Here is a 15,037-nt window from a genome sequence, read left to right on the forward strand (position 1 = left end):
CCCTCCTTTTTAAAAAACACAGCACATTCTAACTTTCTGGCATCAGAAAAACACTCCAGGCTCCTCTTATATTTTCCCTGCCTCAATGCTTAAATCAACCCCTTCTCCAAAGAGTCCTTATTCCTTTTACTGATATTTGGAAACCAAGATCTGGTTTTTCTAAATCTTTTTTCCTAAACTTGAGTACATACTGATGCTTCCAATCTAGCACCAGAGGTTTCAGTTCAGCCTTCCCCTTTCTTGATTTATAACTTTTTTCTCTGATGTGAGAAACCTAATTCTCATCATCAGTATATTTATTCACTTGTTTGTTCAGTTCTAGTATACAAATAAAGTAGTGACAGAATTCCCAACTCATAACCTTGAGAGAAATAAATTTACAAACTAGAGAGCTTTGTTTGTATACAATTTTTGTCTTCAGCCCTACAGTGTACAGTGTATAGTTAAAACACTATTTCCCAAGGTCAGATCCTTTCTCCCCCATTCCCTTCAGTGTAGCTATGTGATTCATTTATCACAGTCTACATTCTGTCTTTTCCCCATATACTGGTTGCTTTTAAACAAATTTATATATAGAAAAATTCACTCCTTTAGTGGTATATATTCTACAGGCTTTGACACATGCATAAAATTATGTCAAACGCTACAGTTCCATATGGGACAGTTCCACCAACCCAAAAATATTCCAGTGGCAACTGTAATTTTAATTCTGCTTTCTCAGCACCAACCAGGAGGTGGCAGGGTTTCTCTCCGAGAGGCAGCCTTCTCAAGGCAACTAAGCCTCTTGTAATGCATGAAAAATGGACATAGGAAGGCAGTTAGTTCCCACCCTTCACACTCCATGTGTCATCTTCTCCTGGCTATGGCTACAGGAATTTAAGAAGTTAAACTTCTTCTTCCCTGAAATAGGAGAGTTTGGTTAGAAGCCCCAGAATCTCACACTCCAACTGAATAATAAGCAGGATGAATAATCAGAGAGTAGTCAAGAAGGCAACCCATAAAGGTGCTTTGAGAAAATACAGTTAAAACAACAAAGGGAGACAAGAAAATGAGACCAAGACCAAATCAGATGAAAGTGGGTAGATGCCCACAGACTGTCTCTTCAGGCTTTACCTGTTTGGTACTGGTGGGAAAAAGTGGGGAACGGAGAGGACTTCTAGGCAAAGGAAAGAACCTGAGCACAGGCAGGACAATGCAAAGCAGGCTTGAGGCAGAGGAAGAAAGTTCCAGACAGAAGATGAGATTAGAAACACAGGACAAAGTTGTTAAGTTTTTAAATGCTCTATTATAGGTATTTATTATCCAGTGAACACGGGGCATTCCATCACGCAAGTAGCTATGACATATGATAGACACGTCCATGTGGATAGTTAGGTACAAACTCTGCTTGATTAATAACAAACTACAACTAATAATTATTATCAACATAATCAGCACTAACCTATCTACTGGTAAGTCATTTTACCTCCCCAAACTACATCTATAAACTGAGGGTAATATTTTTTTAAAGATTTTTAGGGGCACCTGGGTGGCTCAGTTGTTAAGCAACTGCCTTCGGCTCAGATCACAATCCCAGGGTCCTGCAATTGAGCCCTGCATCAGGCTCCCTGCTCAGGGGGAGCCTGCTTCTCCCTCTCCCACTCCCCCTGCTTGTGTCCCCTCTCTAACTCTCCATCAAATAAATAAATAAAATAAAATAAAATAAAAAAAGATTTTGTTTTTAAGTTATCTCTACACCCAACTTAGGGCTTGAACTCATGATCCCAAGATCAAGAATTGCAACGTTCTACCAACTGAGCCAGCCAGGTGCCCCTAAACTGAGGGTTATATTTAATAATAGGTTTGTGCATATTCAATGACATAATGAATGAAAAGTGTATAAGAGTTTCTAATATAAATAGTAATCAATAAATATTAGTATTATAAATAAATTATAAATGACCTAAATTTATCTAAATGCCCTTCTACAAGTTTCTTACCTTTCTTCATAATGGGCAAATTTTCAAAAGATTCTTCTTATCCCACATATAGTAAAAAAAACAGTCTGAAGAATATCTGATAGTCTGCATTTATTAATGTGACAAATCCAACTTGAATAGTTTGCTAAACCTAACTCCTACCCCTATACACTACTATTATGAACCCCCTAGTACCTTCCTGAGTAGATATACATTGTCATATTTAATCCTCTAGAGAACTCTGAAAGGTTAAGTATTATCATACTATTTTAAAGGTAAGATAATTTAGCATTAGAGACATAAAGCAAACTGCCAAAGGTCACAGAGCAGTCTGTCACCAACCTCTGCCTCCATTCTTTCTACTGAACTATACTGTACTACTACTCTCTACCCTCCATGAAAATACTGAGTTTCTGACATTGGCCCTTTCCTCTTCTGTATCCAAGTTCTCTCTAGGTGATTTCTACTCACTAACAAAATTTTACCATCTGAACTGTGAAGAGTTCCACAAACATCTACTTCAAGGCAGGACTTTTCACTTCAGTTCCAGTCTTACATACCCAAATTCCTTGATGGACGTTGTATGTGTCCTCCTTAGATACCTCAAACAATGCACTGCCAAGGCCAACATTTTGCCCCACCCTGCTTTTTTAGCCTGGTAGGGTTTTTTTTTGGCTGTTTGTTTTTTTGTTTTTTGTTTTTTTTTTCTAGTGGGGCCATTACTATTATTCCAAATCTGCAACTTCAACTTCTGATGCTGCCCAATACCCGGTATGTTACCAACTCCTATCAGGTAAGCTTCCCCATATCTCCCCATCTGTGTCATTACTTTTCCTGCGCCCCCATCAGATTCTTCACACCTTTCTTCTGGACTCTTCTAAAAACTTTCTAGGTGGCCTTTCTGCTTTCCCCACACACACATTTTTCAAAGCCTGCCCCTTGGGCTAATCCTCTTAGAATATTGGTTTATTCACATAATCTCAGGCTATCAGCTCTTGGAAAGCTTCCCAATAAATCCCAAACTCTTCACCAACCTGGTTGCAGATTTCTGGGCATGCCTAGCCTCTTGAGTATGCCATGATTGTAGCAAGCAAAATGATACCACATTCAGGTGACATATTGCCTTTTTGCTTCTTCATCTAAAATCCCCACTTCCTGTCATTATGCTCTGAAAGAAGAACTAGTACAGTATATTAATCCGAGTTAGGACTTGGTTGTTAACTGGGGTCTTGCCAATTGGAGCCTGTGAATTCATTCTCACAGAATCTGTAACATCTCACCCAGTCTTTCTCCCCACCTAGTCTGGGAAATCCCTGTAGGCAGAAACTGTGTCAAGTGTGTTTTGGGGTTATGAGTACACCGTACAAGACCTGGCATATAGTGCAGGCCTGGAAAATGAAAAACTCCAAGGCTTAATAGCTAACCCTAAAGGTAAAGTGATGGTAAAGTGGGTAGTCGAGCCACAAGCACCACTCACCCTTCCGATTCATCCCCATCTGGAGGCATTTGAGCAGGCGGCAGTACTGGCACCTGTTTCTCTGCTTCCGAGACATGACACAGTTCTTGTCGCGACTGCACCGATATACCCGCTTGTTGCAAATGCTCCGCTTGAAAAATCCCTTGCAGCCTTCACAGGAGATGATTCCATAGTGCAAGCCTGTGGCACGGTCCCCACAAATGAGACAGGTTCGTTGTTCAGCCCGATCATCTGGAACAGAAACTGAACATATTCAAATTAGAACACATGGAAATAATGGCTTTAAGCCTGCAGTTCTCAAATAAGCAAACTTGTTCTGGGAGGATCAAGAACATCACTCTTTTCCGGCTAACTGGTAAATAGGGGTCATTTTTAGAGTCTTCGTCCTAGGAACAGACCCTTGCATCTACCTGCAGGTATCACAAACACAGCCTATTTCAGAAAAATAACTCATGGGACGCCTGGGTGGCTCAGTTGGTTAAGCTGCTGCCTTCAGCTCAGGTCATGATCCCAGGTTCCTAGGCTCGAGTTCCACATCGGGCTCCTTGCTCAGCAGGGAGCCTGTTTCTCTCTCTGCCTCTGCCGCTCCCCCTGCTTGTTCTCTCTCTCTCTTTCTCTCTGACAAATAAACAAATAAATAAAATATTTAAAAAAAATAACTCATGCTCCTCTCCCTGGGTTTCATCACCACTTGGACCAGTATCCAGGTCAGAAACTTAGGAGATATCCTCAACTCCTCTATCTCCCTCACCTTCCTCAGTCACAGCCCATCACTTACTTTTACCCTGTAGAAAGGAGATAAGGGTTACTGATAATTAATGTAAGTGCCCAGCAAATGGCACACACCTAGTAAATGAAAGTTGTAATTATTAACCAGTGAAGATGTTTTAAGCGAGCCCAGCCAGCCAGTCATCTACCTATTCGACAGATAGGTATTGGACAGCTATTCTGTTCTACGCACTGTTGTAAGGCATGACTACGGCAGTGAATGAAAGTCCCTAGTGACGCTTACGTTCCAGCAGAACATCTACTCTGTGACCAGGCCCTGTGTTTGGTACTGGGTACTCAGAAATAAACCATCATGATCCCCACAGTCAAGGAATTTACTGCCTCGTAACAAACAAGTTAGTCAAAGAGGAAATTCAGGCTGGAATATAACGCTCTAACTTCCTTTTCCCTTAAATTTCACTTACTCAGGATCAAGCAATTGCCAAATAACAGTCATATGACAAAAAAATGCAGATCTGTGATGTCAGATCTTGCCAGCAGGTACAAGAAACCTCCAAGAAAAGGTTTTGATCAGAGGCCAAGGCAAGAAACCAGAGATCTGAACCACGTTCCTGAGTAACAGGCAAGATATAATGATTAAGAACACAGCCCTAAGAGTTTGAGAAATCCTTACTTAAACCCCTGTTCTGACACCTACCAGCTGACTGACCTTGGCCAAATTAAGTTACCTCACCTCTCTGAATCTAGTTTCTCTCATCTGTAAAATGGGGATTATAATGGTACCTGCATACATAAAGTATACAGCACAACGCTTGGGCTACAATGGGCATTTAATAAATGACAGCTATTATTTTCATTATCATTGTTATCCTGACAGGTCCATGCTTGATGTGATAATAACATTCCTGAAAAGAAAAGCATTTGAAAGCAATGTTACAGGAGAAGCATGGTAGTATACATAGGAGAGATGTAGAGAAGCAAGGAGACTACCATTTAGGCAATGTTTATTATATGCCAACTTTGAGATGTCTTTATGATCCCTATTTGTAGTAGGTTGGATAATGGCCACCCAAATATATCAGGTCCCAATCCCCGAAACCTGTAAATTTTATCTTGTAAGGTAAAAGGATCTTTGCAGATGTGATCAAATTAAGGATCTTGAACTGGGAGATTATTCTGGATTATAAAGGTGGGCCCTACTTGCAATCACACATGTCTTTACAAGAGAAAGACAGAGGGAGATTTGATATAAACAGAAGAAGAGAACACACACACATGCACGCACGCACATATGTGCACACACAGAAGAACGTGATGTGAAAACAGGCAGAAGGTAGCCAAAGCCAAGGAATGGCTTCCACTACAAGCTGGATGAAGCAAGGAATGAATTCTCCCCTAGAGCCTCTGGAGGAAGTGTGGCTCTGCCAATCTTTCTTTTCACCCAGTGATACTCATGACTTTTGAACTTCCGGTTCCAGAACGGTGGGAGAACAAATTTGTGGTAATTTTTAACAGCAGCACAGGAAACTAATACACAATATCTTTTTCATACGGGTAAAAAGACATATATTAAGGCCCTTGCCCAAAGTCACACAGCAAATAGCAGGTATGCAAAGAGAAGCAGATACTAGGGAAACAGAGAAAGATACATGTGGAAAGAGGAATCGCCTAGGTTCTTGAGGACTCTGTATTTCCTAGTTATAGACCTTTCCAAGCCTTTCTTCTTCTTCTTTTTTTTTTTTAAAGAATTTATTTATTTATTTCACAGAGGTCACAAGTAGGCAGAGAGGTAGACAGAGAGAGAGAGAGGGGGAGAAGTAGGCTCCCTGCTGAGCAGAGAGCCTGATGCGGGGCTCGATCCCAGGACCCTGAGATCATGACCTGAACCGAAGGCAGAGGTTTAACCCACTGAGCCACCCAGGCGCCCCTCCAAGCCTTTCTAAGGCTTGGATGAACTTACTAACTATGGGCAAATTGGCATACCATGACAAACTGACTTCCCATGTCTTGTAACACAATACCTTCTTTTCTTTTTTCTTTCTGGAGCTAACTTAAATGAGTTTTTGTTATTTGCAACTAAAAAGAAATTTGGTTAAAATATAAAAATGGCCCTGGTGTAATAACCATTCTTTTTCCTTTCCTTTTAAAAATGCAAAGGAAAAATAAATAAACAAACTAAAAAAAAAATGCAAAGGAAACTCAAGGTAAAAATTAGAGCAAAGTTATAATAGAGAATTAAAAAACTAAACCAGAAAAGGCCAAACAGGCAAAATAAATGGCATAGCAATAGTACTCTGTGTGGGATGGGATTTCCTAGAGTGCTGGGCTTGAGATGCTGAAAGGGCTTAGAAATAGAACAAACATGGAATGCTGTGAAAAAAATCTAGATTAGATACAGAGAATTTAAATTTTCTCATTTAAAATTCAAACCTTCAATATTATATATAACCTTTCTACACACACACACACACATATATGTATCTCACATTCTACCATATATAGGATACATATCATACATATATACACATTGAAATATACACCAGAAGTCTACTAGAATAGACTTAAAAATCAATATCTAGAAGAGCCACACAGTCCCTTTTTCCCTTTCTTCAGAGCTATGACCTCACTGAGTACCGACCATAACTAAGTACCGTGCTTTGTGTTGTGTCACATAATTCTCATAATCCCAAAGGTGGATACAACGGCTATTACCATTTTTGTAATCGAGAAAACGGAGATCTCAAAAAAAGTTAAGGAACCTGTGTGTTTAGGAAGTGGCTGACCCTAGTCTGCCGATATCAGAACTGGAGTTTAGTAACCTCTTCAGAAAGCATTCATATGGCGTTCTGTGCAGCATCTGGATCCAGGGCAAAGGGTCCACTGGACAACAATCAAATACAGAACTATTAAGAATCTGCTTGTGGGGGCGCCTGGGTGGCTCAGTGGGTTGAAGCCTCTGCCTTCGGCTCAGGTCATGATCCCAGGGTCCTGGGATTGTGCCCAGCATTGGGCTCTCTGCTCAGCAGGGAGTCTGCTTCCTCCTCTCTCTCTGCCTGCCTCTCTGCCTACTTGTGATCTCTGTCTGTCAAATAAATAAATAAAATCTTAAAAAAAAAAAAAAAAAGAATCTGCTTGTGTCTTGTAACACTGCTTGATCTTTTCATGAGCACTTAAAAGGCCACAATGAGATCAGAGATGCGGTGGGACTCTTTCTCCACTGATGGTCACAGATTGGATTCCCTTTGGGTCCTATGACTGCTTCCCTTCCACAGCTATTCTTACTGCCATTTTCTGTTTCTGTAAAGAGCACTGGTCTACACCACAGACCAGGAACTAATTCAGAAGGAAGTCTCTCAAAGGTACAGGAGAAAGGCCCTCTCCCAATCAACCGTGAAGCCTCTCAAAGAAGCATTTTACAAACTTCCCTCACAACATGTGGGAAAGGATCATAAAAACAGGAGAAGCTATTGCTAACTGACCACTTGGGTACCAGGTTCTGTGACAAGCACTTAACACGTTATTGTGGTGAATCATAAAAAATAAGTACCCTTATTTACCAGAAGAGGAAACTGAAGCTTATGAGGTGATACCACTTCCCAGTGGAAGCGGGGCTGGAACCCCCAAAGTCTGTGAACCTAATCATCACATTCTGTGGCCACAGCAAGTCAAACCTATCTATACTATATGCAGGTAAGTCAGGCCCTTCTCTACTTGGGAAAAAAAGTTAAAAAGTCAAGCCCTTTGTAAGTGAATAAATTGAAGCAGAATGTCCCAGTGGTGCCCTGCCAGATGTCAGATGCGGATTTCTGCATCTCCTATTCTTGTAAAGGACTTGAAGGACACTTAAAGCATGTTTGTATTCATTATCTTGCTTGTACCAGGCCAGGGAGAGGATTATTCTTACAGCTACCACAAAGAACATTTAGTGAGTACTAACTGTGTCCCATGCAACATTCAAGAACTTTTTATATGGATGGCCTTACTTTATTCATTACAGTAACTGAGAGGTATCATTATCCCCATATTACAGAAACCTGGAATCTTAGAGTTAAAAAGTACCTTAGAAATTGCCTTGAGCAGACCTTTACCTGAGGCATGAATTCCCTCTAGGATATCCCAAAACAAGGGATTGCCCCACACTCTATTTACACATCTCTAGTGACTCAGTAAGGTACTTCATTCCATTCATTTCATTTTAGGCAGTTTTAATGATTCAGAAGCTTTTCCTTACACTGAGTCGAAGTCTGTTAACCTGAAGCTTTCCCCACTGGCCTGAGTTATGTGCTCACGGGCAAAAAATAAATGTATAATCCAACCTTGTTCATATACCAACCATTCAGAAATTTAAAGCTAACTGGGGTTCCCAACTGTAAATGTTTTCTTCTCCTATTCCTTAATGAATCATATAGTATCAAAATTTCTTGACGTATCCAGAACTAAATGGGGTTTGGGGGGGTGGGGAGGGTTCTTAATATAATGTAAGATTCTGTTAGCTTTGTTTATGTTTCTTCAGCTATGAATACCAGTAAACAAACAATATTTTATAATTACTGGTACTATAAAAATGCCACACATTTTATAATGGGCAAACTGAAGCTTAACAAGGTAAAAAACTTTAATCTTGGTTACACGACCGGTCAGCGGTAGAACCGGAATTTGAATTCCCTACCTCTTATTTCCAATCCGCCCCACACTTAATTCATAGCTGATTCATAGACATCTAAAGCTTGAAGCGTTTATTACATATACTATTAACCCATGACGTTCTCTCTTTTTTTTTTTTTTTTAAAGATTTTTCATCTTTAAAGTAATCTCTACACCCAACATGGGGCTCAAATTTACGACCCTGAGATAAAGAGTAATATGCTTTACCAACTGAGCCAGCCAGGGGCCTCAACCCATGTCTTTCTTACTCCATTCTTAAGAAGGTAAATGTTGAACCCAAAGGTAGGACTTTGTATTTGTCCTTGATTAATTTTATCTTTATATAATAAATTCTGTATGTCTTTATATATCTTTATATATAAACATATTTTAAATTTATATATCTTTATATAATTTATTTAATAATAAAATATATGATTATATAATATGCCATGTATTATATAATCATATAATTTATATAATAAATTATAAATAATAATTCATATAATACATTTATATATCTTTATATAATAAATTCTGCATGGCCTGCTGAAATCTTTAGGGATCCAGTCCACTCATTATTTCTCCCATATCCTTCTTTTCTCCATGTATGGTATTAGATTATTTTCCTTTTTATCCTTAAAACAATACAGAATGTGGCCTTTGTCAGAGCCTCTTTTCCAATCTGACTTAACCGTTAACATTCTGGAAATGGATGCTCAGTTAGCTTTGTCTCTTAATTAGAGTAGACACTCTAGTCTGGTTGACATTTCTCTATCTTATTCGTAAGGATATCATGAATGACTATGTCCTATAACTCACTGAAATTTCAGATTCATACAGCATCTACAGCATTCTGATGAGTGAGACAACACAAAGTAAATGTTCATAACCATTCCTAATTCAGCACTGTTAATCTTTTAATTCCGTGTCATTAATCTGTATTATTCTACCTAAAATACAATGGAAAGAAAATCAAGCAAATAAGTACTTCAAATTGGAGATTATGGATCATAGTAACTGTAGCGCTCAGAAATCAGTAAGAGACAGAGGAGTTGATGAAAAAGTGAGGACTTGAAAAATGATAGGTATTTGAAACTGTGAACAAGTAATTCACTATCTGCAAAAATAGCAATGGGTAAAAAATACTGTAGGAGAGTGAAGAGTGAAGACTTACTAATTTATTGGAGAAACTGAATGTTTATCTTGATCAGCAGTACCAGAAGGGCTCAGATAGTGAACTTTGAAAATACCATTTTCTACAAATATTAGCCCAGACTTCTTGGAGAAATGTTTGATTCCAGGTTTGAGTGTTGTTGTGCTACCTAAGACCAATAATGGGGTCATGTCAAAAGGATACAGGAAACAACAGGGCGCCTGGGTGGCTCAGTCAGTTAGGTATCCGCCTTCGGCTGAGGTCACGATCTCACAGTCCTGGGATCATGCATCCGGGCTCTCTGCTCAGCAGGGAGTCTGCTTCCCCTTCTCTCTCTGTCTGTCTCTCTGCCTACCTGTGATCTCTCTTCATCAAATTACAAAATAGGTTATAGGAAACAACATAAAAATCCTCCCACTGGCCTAAAATGGAGCAACCTATGCATCAAAAAGAATAATGATAGCAATGGATTAAAACACTTCGAATATAAAAATCAATGCATTCACAATAATATTCAAAAGAAAAATCTCACTAGTTACCATGGAGGTTGCTAGGACACCAATTCATTATTCTGAAAATTGATGTATTAAGGGAAAAATCAAACATCAAAAATAAAAACTATTGTAATCTTTCTCTTGCTCCTGTCCCCAAGAGTAAAAGAAGAGTGGAGGATAGAAACTAAGACAGTTTTTTAAGAACTTTAAACTTTTAAACTTTAAATGAAAAGGCTGATATTAGGTGAATAAGTAGATCAGCCTGGCAGTCAAGAGAATGGGGTTGGACAGGAAAGTCGAGTTTATCTCAGGGTCTATGGCAAGGTAAATCTCAAACCAGGGATGGAAAGGAAAGAGACAACTGTCAGCTCTCTAAGTCTCTTGAACATAGGCAGTAGAACATAGAGACTAAGAACTTGGGCTCCTAGGCTCAAATCTAGGCTGTCAATTGCCAGCTGTGTTACCTTGGAAAGTTTCTTAACCCTTTCAGAGGTACCTGTTTCTAGTCTATAAAATGGGGATATAACTGTTGTAAGAATCAAGAATTAACAGACTGCCTACATCTTATAAAGTCCTGTCTTAAATGGAGCTGAAAAACCTCTCTCCAACTTGGGTTTCTGCTGAGAAGAATCTCATTCCTTTCTAAAACAGCCATTATAGTTCATTAAACTTTAGCAAGACTATCAAGATGAGTTACACAGAAATATCCACAGATATATTATCAGGTTATGTCCTACCCCTCTATATGTAAAACAGTCATGATCTGCCCCCGATTTTGTTCCTGTGCAATGTTCTAAAAAGAGCCTGCTGGTTATTCATGATAAATAAATGTAACCATACATAAGCAATATTAGAAAAAACATAACATGCTTGTCGTTGCTAGTTTTCCAAACCTTAGGAAGAATCTTAAGAATTTTTTTTTAAGATTTTATTTATTTATTTGGGAGAAAGAGAGAGAGAGCATGAGCAGGTGAGGGCAGAGGGAAAAGAGGACCCCCTGCTGAGCAGGGAGACAGACCAGGGGCTTTAACCTGGCACTCCAGGATCATGACCCGAGCTGAAGGCAGACGCTTAACCACCTAGGCTGAGCCACATAGGCGCCCCAAGAATTTTTTTGAACCAGTAATTATTCTAGTGGAGGTAACAAGAACTATCATATTAAGTTTCATTTCTTCAAATTTTAACACTCCTGCTGAGATTGATAAGGATAAATGCAGAGCTCATTTGGGGTCTCTATGGACACAGATTAATTTTTTGAGGCAGATATGTCAAATTCAAATGAAATAATGAAAATGACGAGTAAGTAGCTGACATAGTTGGTGTAGAAAAATAGATGACAATCTGAATCAGGTAGAGAGCCCGAGAACATCTCTTCAGAACACCACTGACAAGCATCTGCTCAAATAAATGGATGTTCCAGTCTCTACATCATTTATCAGGAACACTAAGTAAATGAGAACAGAAACATTCATAAACTAATCGGTTCATCAATCTGAACAGAATTTTACAATACTTAGGTTCTTGTTTTATAAAAGTAGCAGAACCCCTTAGTTATACCTAACCAAAGTTACATTGCAGGTTAAATCCCAATCACAGACATTTAAAGTAACATCTGGCACCATGAATGCTACAGAGAAGATGCTCATTTTGTTGAATAAATGAATGAAAAATGGAAAAGTGTAAAAAGTCTGAAATACATTGGCTTGGTAGTTAAGACACAGTGAGTGTGGATTCCAGCACTGCCTCTTCCTACCTCTGTAACTGTGGGCACATGCCTCAGTCTCGCTATCAACTGAAAAACAGCGATAACCATACCATTCACTTCATGGACTTACTAGAGAATAAATGATATAGGTTACAATGATAAAAACATGTACCCTGGTGCTATGCAACCAGTTCTGTTCTTTATGTACCACATATAATTCACTCTTTCCTCACAATTCTATGTAGTCTATACTACATAGAATTATCTCTATTTTGCAGATGAAAAAACTGAGACACACACAGAATAAGAAATATGCCCAAAGTCCTCCTAAGCAGGGGAGCCAGGATTCTAAGCACACAATCTTGCATCAGAATCAGAGACCTTTCACATTAAACTATACCGCTGAATACACTGCCTAATACATAGTAAACACACAATCGATGTTAGTTGTGCTACTGTTTAAGATAAATTTTCTGTGGGACGCCTGGGTGGCTCAGTTGGTTAAGCAGCTGCCTTCGGCTCAGGTCATGATCCCAGCGTCTTGGGATTGAGTCCCACGTCGGGCTCCTTGCTCGGCAGGGAGCCTGCTTCTCTCTCTGTCTCTGCCTGCCACTCTGTCTGCCTGTGCTCGCTCTTGCTCTCTCTGACAAATAAATAAATAAATAAATCTTTAAAAAAAAAAAAAAAGATAAATTTTCTGTAAGATTAGAACCTGATAAAAATTTGCAACTTTAGGGACACCTGGGTGGCTCAGTGGGTTAAGCCCGCTGCCTTCGGCTCGGGTCATGATCCCAGGTTCTTGGGATCGAGTCCCGAATTGGGCTCCTTGCTTGGCAGGGAGCCTGCTTCTCTCTCTGCCTCTGCCTGCCTCTCTGCCTTCTTCTGCAATAGCGCTCTCTCTCTCTCTCTCTGACAAATAAATTTGCAACTTTATGAAACATTTTGGAGTACTTTGTTTAAAAAAAAAACATCTTAGGGGCACATGGGTGGCTCAGTAGGTGAAGTGGCTGCCTTTGGCTCAGGTCATGATCCCAGTGTCCTGGGATCAAGCCCTGCATCGGGCTCCCTGCTCAAAAGAGAGCGTGCTTCTCCCTCTCCCTCTGCCTGCAGCCCTGTCTGGTTGTGCTCTCTCTCTGTCAAATAAATAAATAAAATCTTAAAAAAAAAAAAATCTTAACTAAAAGCAATAAATAGTACTTTAATTTAAAAAAGTCTTTGATAGGGGCGCCTAGGTGGCTCATTCGTTAAGCATCTGCCTTGGGCTCAGGTCATGATCCCAGGGTCCTGGGATCGAGCCCCGCCTCTGGCTCCCTACTCTGTGGGAAGCATGCTTCTCCCTCTCCCACTCCCTGTGTTTGTGTTCCCTCTCTCGCGGTCTCTCTCTCTGTCAAATAAATAAATAAAATCTTTAAAAAGAAAAAAAGTCTTTGATAGATTTCAACATTATTATTGTTCAACTCTTAGCAAACTAGGACTAAAAACTTGTCTAAGAGAATAAAGGTTATCTAAAGAAACCTATTCCAAATATCATACTTGATGGTGAAATGCTTACAAAAGGTTTTTCTTTTCAGATTGGAAGTAAGACAAGGATGGTCCATTGCCAACACCTTCATTCCACAGTGGAAGTACTGGAGGTTCTAGAATGCAGTCAAATAAGAAATATATACAAACTAACCATATTTCTATACCATCCACAAAGAGATGAAATTTTTAAAAGATGCCACTTAAAACAGTATAAAAAAATAGGCTGCAATCCAATAAAGATATGTAAGATCTCTATGGAGAAACAATAAAACAATTAATATAAAATATTTCTAACATAAATGAAGGGAGATTTCAGTAAATGGAGAGGAAGACTATGTTCACAGATTGCAAGTATTACTGTAAAGATCAATAGATAAAATGAAATCCCAACTATGTGTGTTCATGTATAACTTGAGCTAACTGTAAAATATATGTGGGAAATGCAAAAGAACAAAAACAGCACAGATATTTAAGAAAAACAAGACTTTACCATACATCAATATTCACTTTAAAGCTATGGGAATTAAAATACGTTTTACTGGTTTAGGGACAGACAAACAGACCAAAGGAACAGAATGAAAACATACCATTCTGCGACATAATTGGGCATATTATGGATATTTAATTTATGACAAAGATGGCACTGCAGAGCAGTGAGGAAAAGGCAAGTCTTTTCAGTGAACAGTGTTGGGACAATTAGATACCTATAAGGAAAGAAACTTAACTTGACCCTACCTCGTACCATGCAAAATATAGACAGAAGACTCAAATACCAAAAGCAAAATAATATACCTCTCAAAAGATAATAAAAAAATCTTTATGATCTTGGGTTAGGAAGAGATTTTTTTTTCAAAGATTTTTTTTTTTTTTTAATTTGACAGACAGATCACAAGTAGGCAGAGAGGCAGGCAGAGAGAGAGGAGAAAGCAGGCTCCCTGCTGAGCAGAAAGCCCGATGCGGGGCTCGATCCCAGGACCCTGAGATCATGATCTGAGCCAAAGGCAGAGGCTTTAACCCACTGAGCCACCCAGGTGCCCCAAGGAAGAGATTTTTAAAACAGTCCACAAAAAGCACTAATCATAAAGGAAAACTTTAAAAAACTTAGACTACATTAAAATGAAGAATGTTCAGAGTGAAAAGGCAAGCCACAGTGTGCAAGAAGATATATACAATACATACAACCTACAAAGAACTCATATTCAAAATATGTAAACTCCTATACAACATTAAGAAAAATGCAAACCAGTAGAAAATTAGGCAAGAAGCTTGAACAAGAATTTCATAGAGGAGACTATCTACCATCATCAGTAAACTCCAGGGGGCGCCTGGGTGTTGTTAAAACACAATGAT

General features: G+C 39.1%; 1 protein-coding gene across 2 annotated transcripts in view; it reads right to left on the reverse strand.

Moving 5' to 3' along the window:
- The window catches only part of NR6A1 (nuclear receptor subfamily 6 group A member 1), a 221,230-nt gene that overhangs the window by 30,445 nt on the left and 175,748 nt on the right, over positions 1 to 15,037 (reverse strand). For both annotated transcript variants that reach the window (XM_080820592.1, XM_080820593.1), the window contains one exon: positions 3,436 to 3,678. In XM_080820592.1, coding sequence (XP_080676718.1) covers positions 3,436 to 3,678 — 243 coding nt within the window. The remainder of the gene's footprint in view (positions 1 to 3,435; positions 3,679 to 15,037) is intronic.

Source organism: Martes martes (genome assembly GCF_963455335.1).
Source record: "Martes martes genome assembly, chromosome: 12".
Lineage (NCBI taxonomy): Eukaryota > Metazoa > Chordata > Mammalia > Carnivora > Mustelidae > Martes > Martes martes.